The sequence below is a fragment of the Triticum urartu genome, chromosome 1A, assembly GCF_056163025.1.
Source record: "Triticum urartu cultivar PI428250 chromosome 1A, HENAU_Tu73, whole genome shotgun sequence".
NCBI lineage: Eukaryota > Viridiplantae > Streptophyta > Magnoliopsida > Poales > Poaceae > Triticum > Triticum urartu.
In genome coordinates, this window is record NC_141873.1 from 275149295 (window position 1) to 275157152 (window position 7858).

General features: G+C 44.9%; 1 protein-coding gene across 1 annotated transcript; it reads left to right on the top strand.

Annotated features, from left to right (window-relative positions):
- The first annotated feature begins 1737 nt into the window (after positions 1-1737).
- On the top strand, positions 1738-7055 carry LOC125506190 (very-long-chain aldehyde decarbonylase GL1-5-like). Its single transcript, XM_048671057.2, has 10 exons — positions 1738-1905; positions 1994-2217; positions 2657-2889; positions 4897-5116; positions 5207-5582; positions 5666-5773; positions 5850-6050; positions 6149-6247; positions 6366-6542; positions 6627-7055. Exons 1-10 carry the CDS (start codon positions 1846-1848, stop codon positions 6786-6788), a joined length of 1860 nt encoding a protein of 619 aa, XP_048527014.2. The 5' UTR covers positions 1738-1845; the 3' UTR covers positions 6789-7055.
- Positions 7056-7858: the final 803 nt, after the last annotated feature.

Below are 7858 nucleotides of genomic sequence, written 5' to 3' on the forward strand. Positions count from 1 at the left end.
GATATCTATTGAAAACACCTTCTTTACGGTATTAATCTCTGCTCGAAGAAATACTTCAAAAACTTCGTTAAAGAGGCTGTAATTGGACTCGAGCAAAGATGTTTTCACTCTTTCACCAACACGAACATTACCAATAATGGTTTTCGAAAGTGCCTTGAGTTGCCCATCCAAAAAGATGTGAATTCTTGACCAATGAATTTATTTGGGCCGAGGATGATCCTCTAGAAGTACAGGTCATCGAATCACTATATTTTTATCATGGTGTCAATGAAATTTTTGATCTTCACAAAAAACCAAACCAACAAAAAAAATTAACACAACAATATAAACTCATCAGATCTGAATAATTGGATCTGCAAAGACAAAAAGCTCTTAATCTCATGGCACCGTCAAAAGAACGAAAAAACTTTATTCTCACAAAAGTATGATGATCACTAGACATTAACGAAGAACATAGAGATCTTAAAAATCCGACATCCCCACTTTTCAGTGCCAAGATGGCAGCCGGAGGGGAGGAGACAGATGGAGACGGCGACGGCCCCACGAGAAGGTAGAAAACCTAACTGCTGCCGCGAAGCCAACCGTGTTCGCTGGAATAATCGCAGGAAAAATGAAAAGGCCGTTGTTTGACTAGATGGGCTGCCCGGCCATGTTGGTTGGGCCTAGACAAGCGCTAATATGTCCCAGCGAACACAAACCGAGCCACGCACACCATGATTCCACGAACCCTGCTAACGGCGGCGGCGGCCAGGCGGACGGCGATCGGGCGGTGGGCAGCGAGCAAGCGGATGCAGTGGACGGCACGGCGGAGGACGGACATCGGGTCACGTCCAGGGCGTAGCGAACAGCGGCTGCCGCCTGCCGCTTGCCGCCTGCATCAAGCGGACGGCGCGCCGGCCGGCGAGCACGGGTAGGACACAGCGAGCGGCGGGGCCTGCCAAGTGCCAACTGCATTAGGCGTACGGCATCGCGCAGTGCAGGTAATATAGTGGTTTCAAGAACGGTTTTGCTAAAGCATATCTAGATGTGATATAAGTATTGCGCATCTAAGTTCTATGTCATTGATCTTACATTAAGATTCGTGTGGATATTTTATTTTTATTTTTTTATTTTTTCTTTATGCTTGATTCACTCACTTAGATGTGTAATAACTAGAGTACATCTTAATATGCCCTAGACACACCCTAAAAACTAATGTTTTTGAAAGAAAACAAACAAAACAAGAATTCTGCCTATCTGTTGCAGTGTTGACCAGCAGGAAGGGAGGATCTCACGTTCAGCTGAGAGATTGCTTTATGTGGTTTTCTTATTGTAGTTGCATGCCTTTGTCAATGTTTTTAAGAAGGGTGTGTCTAGGGCACATCTAGATGTGTCCTAGTTATTGCATATCTAAGTGATTGAATCAAGCATAAAAAAAAAGATAAAAGAAAAAGAAAATATTCACATAAATTTTAATGTAAGATTAATGACATATGACTTAGATGTGCAATACTTATAGCACATCTAGATGTGCTTTAGCAAAACTGATAAGAAATAAGAGGCTACTGCTAAGAGGCAAAAGTCAAAGAGGCTAGCCCTAAGTGGAAAAAATCAAGCATAGGATTTGGAGTATGGACCATTTTGTGGTTACCTATTGCCGCCAACCCATTCAAGTGCAGTTATGTTGACACCAACGTAGGATGTTAGACCACCTGCTTGACATCCACCCACATAACGGGCCTATAAATCGAGTGGATACAGCGGTCATCTCGTCGCCACAGCCCACAGGTGGCAAAGAGCCATCATATCGATCATAGGCATCTCCTCGCTGAGTGGTACGTACGTAGCATTACCATCTAGCTTGCGATGGCTACGAACCCCGGCATCCTCAGCGAGTGGCCATGGAAGAGACTCGGCAGCTTCAAGGTACGTGCCTAGCACTAGCAGATTTGCACCACCTCGATCGCAAGCAATCCAACATATACTGTAGATGAGATGATGAATGCATATGCAGTATCTTGTGCTGGCGCCATGGGTGGTGCACGGGTGCCACCTCGCGGCGACCAAGGGGTGGAGGGAGCTGGACCTGGGCTACATCGCCATTCTCCCGTCGATGCTGCTCCGGGCGCTCCACGACCAGGCATGGATCACCGTGTCCCGCCTCTACAACGCGCGCGGGAAGCGCCAGATCGTCGACCGCGGCATCGAGTTCGACCAGGTCGACCGCGAGCGCAACTGGTACGTATATATGCACCTACATGGTCTTGTCGGTCAAGCTTAGTTGGCAAGTGTGCGGTGCCTAGAGTAAAAGGGCCAATACACTAGTTGCATGCACCAATATAAGGTCGTCTATATACCTACGTTAAACATTCTTACTTTTTTTCGTGGGATAAAAAGCACTCTTACTTGAACATCAAAGATCAAGAATGTTGTTTTTTTAAAGATCCAGAATGTTGTTTTGTCTAAATAAAATTAGATAGTTGCACTTTTTAGAAACTACATAAAAAATGCTAGCCTACCCCAACTTATTTGGGACTAAAGACTTTGTTGTTGTTGTTGTGATGCACTAATGTCTCACACAAATTATTTACAAAGCATCTCATTTTGAGAGGTGAGGGCAACATGTACAATTAGATTGATTCAAAAGTAACATTCATATGTGTAATGCGCATGGTAGGGACGACCAGATCATCCTGAGTGCCATCCTGCTGCTCCTTGGCTCGCTGTACCTGCCGGGTGGGCAGAACCTGCCATGGTGGAGGATTGATGGCGCAGTGCTGCTGGTGCTGCTTCACGCCGGCCCGGTCGAGTTCCTCTACTACTGGTTCCACCGCGCGCTGCACCACCACTTCCTCTACACCCGCTACCATTCGCACCACCACGCCTCCATTGTGACCGAGCCAATCACATGTAAGGCCCCCTCGCATCCTCACTTTTTTTTCTGAGAATCAAGAGCTTTATTGACCAAGTAGTCGAATTACATTCCTTCCTTACACAATCCACAAGGAACGCAATCCACAAGCACCGTCTTCTAGAGGTATTAGTACATCGCTTCGCGCAAAGATGCGCCAACTCATTGGCTTCTCCTGCCGTAAACTTTAGATGAAATTCCTCTAAATTCCAACAAAGCTTTTGTATTTCATGCACAGTAGCAGCTATCTGGGAACGTTCAAAGTTTCTAGCGTTCCACATATTCACCACCTCTTGAGCGTCGGTCTCAACTATCACCTTACGCATGCTAAGTCACATGCCAGCCAGACCCCATCTCGGATTGCGTGGGATTCCATTGCCATAGCGTGATCATACCAGAGCCTCCCCCTCCCCTCACGCCCTCACTTAACATGCTTTTTTCTAACGTGACCCTCACTAAACATGCTTATTAATTAGCCGGTGCGCTATCACATGGTGATCACCCCAGACTAGAGAGCTTGTTTAGTGAGGGTCACGTCAGAAAAGGAGAACATGATGATGCGCTTAACGTGGTTAATTAATTAGCCGGTGAGCTATCACATGGTTTAACCCCATCTAACACATGCAGGGGACTATGTTAACGAGTGCACTCTAAGTACTGGTAGTCATTAATCAAAGTTCCCAACCTCTTACCTGTTCTTTCAATATGTTTGAAACATTCAGAGGGTGACCGCACCAACAGTTTCAGACATAAGGAAAGCTACCGACACAGCCTGTAACACAACTAGCCGTACTGTATCGCTAGATTTGTGATGTTAAAAATGCTCCCATACCAAAAGTATGTGATTAATCCCTACTTGTAGGGTCTTCAAGTAGCCGATAAACTGATAAATTGATCGATTAATTAATTAACTTGCCGATTTGCCTATTAATTCCCTACTCGCCAGCCAATCGTGCAGCCAACAATTCCTCGACAATTGTAACAACTAGCTAGTATCTTCAGTGTGGAGGCAGAGCTCTACATGCTCCATATTATGCATCTACACTTCAAACAGAAGAGGCTTTATTTTCCCGCGGTGGAGAAAAGGTAAGCTGACAATGCTCCATGCAAGGAAAATTGAATGGAAATTGCATATGCCGCACACGCCTAACGATGCCGGCCGAGGTATATCCGTGTATATATATATATGTATATATATTCAGGCCAGCTTGCATGTGAAGATTACATCACGAGATTACAGGGATCTGTGCTTAACCGATTAGGAATATCCATAATCAATCACACTCAATTAGCTATACAGAATCATGTTACGATCATGTCTGCTAACACACCAGACAATTAATTCACACAGTTGAAGAGATATATCAAGTGATCAACTGAACGTATAACAACAGCAAGCTACTCCCTCCGTCCCATAATATAAGAACGTTTTTGACACTCGTTTAGTGTCAAAAACGTTCTTATATTATGGGACAGAGGGAGTAGTAAGCTACTAGTTGCTATCCTTTTACTCACAAGGCCTTTCTCTTTCTGAACAAGTACATAGGGGTGGCTACCAACGGTATCTCTACCGAAAGACACAACTAGCCATCATACCATGGCAAATTTCTATGTTTTGACCCTTTTCTGAAAGTTAATCGAAATCTGACGGTAAGAAAAGGGTCAGATCCTGTAATTTTTGCAAAGCAGGGTCAGATCTCGAACAAGTTTGGAAAAAGGGTCAAAACATGAAATTTAGCCTCATACCGTATCTCTTTCTAACGGTATCTCTACCGAAAGACGCAACTAGCCATCATACCGTGGCAAATTTTTGTGTTTTGACCCTTTTCTGAAAGTTAATCGAAATCTGACGGTAAGAAAAGGGTCAGATCCTGAAATTTTTGCAAAGCAGGATCAGATCTCAAACAAGTTTGGAAAAAGGGTCAAAACACGAAATTTAGCCTCATACCGTATCTCTTTCTAAACAAGTACACCTAACGAGACATCATCATGTTATGTTCATGCAGCCGTAATCCATCCATTTGCCGAGCTACTAGCCTATCAACTGCTGTTCTCGGTCCCAATGATCACCTGCGCACTGACCGGAACCGCCTCCATAATCACGTTCGAGATGTATGTGATCTACATTGACTTCATGAACAACATGGGCCACTGCAACTTCGAACTGGTACCTAATCGGCTCTTCAAATGGATCCCCCCTCTCAAGTATCTCATGTATACACCATCGTAAGTGTTCAGTTACTGTAGATGTTACTCTGAAAAATTAAGCTTTTGTTTCCATGATTCTCAGCGTGTAATCTGCACTGTTGCTTCTAGGTTTCATTCTCTTCACCACACCCAGTTCCGGACAAACTACTCTCTTTTCATGCCATTCTATGACTACATATACAACACCATGGACAAGTCGACGGACGCGCTGTACGAAAACTCACTCAAGGGCAAGGAGAAAGAAGTAGATGTGGTTCACCTTACGCATCTTACCAGCCTGCAGTCTATCTACCATATAAGGACCGGGTTCGCCCAGTATGCCTCCAAGCCATACACTTCCATGTGGCAGTTGCGGATCATGTGGCCCGTGTCATGGCTGTCCATGGTACTGACGTGGGCATACGGTTCTTGGTTCACCGTTGAGAGGAATTCCATGAAGAAGCTCCGTATGCAGTCGTGGGCTATACCAAGATACAGTTTCCATGTAAGAATATCATGTTTGAATTTAATTCAAGAAGGAAACTGGTTTATATGTCGAGCAACTTTATAGCCTTTTCGTTTCTGCAGTATGGACTGAACAATGAGAAGGAAGCAATCAATGACCTGATTGAGAAGGCGATATCTGAAGCTGGTAAGAAAGGAGCAAAAGTTGTTAGCCTTGGACTTCTGAATCAGGTATGTCATTTCTTTCGTTGTTCAGATCTCCCGTAATAGCACAGCTTGTAACTCACAACAATATTTTGAACATCAGGCGCATAGCCTCAATGGAAGTGGAGAACTTTATCTGCAGAAATACCCAAAGATGGGGGTAAGACTTGTGGATGGCACTAGCCTAGCTGCTGCAGTGGTCATCGACACTATTCCCCGAGGCACAAATCAAGTTATCCTAGCGGGAAAGATTTCGAAGGTGGCTCGTAGTGTTGCTGCGGCACTCTGCAAGAAAAACGTCAAAGTAAGAACCAGCTACCCACATCTGCTCCAATTCAAATTCAATCATACACAGAAATAGATTTTTGTACTGAAATGTAACAAGCGGATCGTCTTGGGCAGGTCATAATGACAAACAAGCAGGAGTACCATCTCCTGAAGCCTTGTATACCAGAAAATGAAGCCGGGAATCTTTTATTATCAACAACTAGCACTACAGAGGTAAGAAGGAGAATTAAAAACAAGGGGCTTCTTATAGGAGATGAATAGGTTGCACGATGTAGGATAGCATAATGGCTATTTAACAAACCGCATTACTGGTTGGCCTCAATGTTTCCAGGTGTGGCTCATTGGAGAAGGTCTGGATGCTGCTGAGCAGTTCAGGGCACCGCAAGGAACAAAGTTCATCCCATTCTCACAGTTCCCGCCAAAGATGGCGCGCAAGGACTGCTGCACCTATGCCATGACTCCTGCAATGGGTGTACCTGAATCGATGCAAAACGTGCACTCGTGCGAGGTAATACGATCACGCTAAGCTGCAATCAACTTTGGAAGAGCCTCAGTACATCATCTACTATTTGCCATCTTTGGTTGTTTTCAGAATTGGCTGCCAAGGAGGGTCATGAGCGCGTGGCGCGTCGCTGGAATTGTTCATGCATTGGAGGGATGGAGCGAGGATGAGTGCGGAGATACAGTGCTGGACCTGGAGAAAGTGTGGTCTGCGGCAATTATGCATGGGTTCCGCCCTGTTGCACAACTTTGATGGTTTTGGCTGCAAGTCACTGCCATAATCTTCAGATAGCTATGCCATAATTAAACATGCTAAGGGAGAAAGGCACACATTACATTGGACGCCACAAATGTAAACTCCCAGTAGGTTGATCTGCTACTATTGGCTCTTCACTACACTATTTATCTTCTATGCAATCACACCGACAATGAATTAATTATGTATCACTATCTGTTGGATCAATAATGTAAGTCAATGTAGAAACACAGATGGACCATTTATGTGATCATTTTACATTTAGACTTGGGATTTTATTTTTCTGAAAAGCAGGTTGAAATTCCTGCCCCTCCGTTATTGTGATGCACACATCTGTTTTTACTAAATTTGATGCAAAGGCAACAAGTCCAAAGTAGTCAACAAGCAGGGTACATAACATAGACTAGTACTGCAGAACCATTACAAGATATGGCTCCACCTAGGACCAAGTCGACTTCTTCGACGCCTTCAAGAAGGGGTACACGCTTTGATGTTGCCGTTGTCATTGTCGTTGCTAAGCGTGGCTGGCCACATAACCCAACATGTTTGCTATGCCAACAAACTCCAGAGCCAGAGACGGCGATGCACATATTGGCGAGCTGCCCATTTACGCAAGGGTTGTGGCTTCGAGTGCTTGACTTGTTGATGATGCCGAGCGACATGGCGCCACTGCCCACAGATGATACCCTCCTGGGCTGGATGACACGCACTTCGGGTAGGCTCAGGAAGGACGCCAAAAAAACTTGGAGATCGATCAGTGTGCTCATTTGGTGGTCACTATGGAAGGAACGAAATGCCCGTGTCTTCAGCCAACAAGCCTCTACGATTGATCAGGTTCTTTCCAACATACAGGAGGAAGCAAAGATTTGGATCGATGCTGGGAGACGTCGGGTGATAGCACTGATTGAAAGGCCAAGGGAGCCTGATTGAGGGTTAGTTTTGAAACAACAACAACACCACTATTCTATTCCCCAACCCCAACCTCCGCCAATCTTTGTTTACTCTCTGGTTACCCATTTGTAACCTTTTACTCCTTCTACTCGCAATGAAAGCAGCCAAGCTGCATT

Coding starts and splice junctions, on each gene's coding strand:
- LOC125506190 (XM_048671057.2), top strand. CDS start 1,846: ATGGCTACGAACCCCGGCATCCTCAGCGAGTGGCCATGGAAGAGACTC. Junction 2,218..2,656: donor GTCGACCGCGAGCGCAACTG/GTACGTATATAT, acceptor TGCGCATGGTAG/GGACGACCAGATCATCCTGA. Junction 5,774..5,849: donor GCCTTGGACTTCTGAATCAG/GTATGTCATTTC, acceptor TTTGAACATCAG/GCGCATAGCCTCAATGGAAG.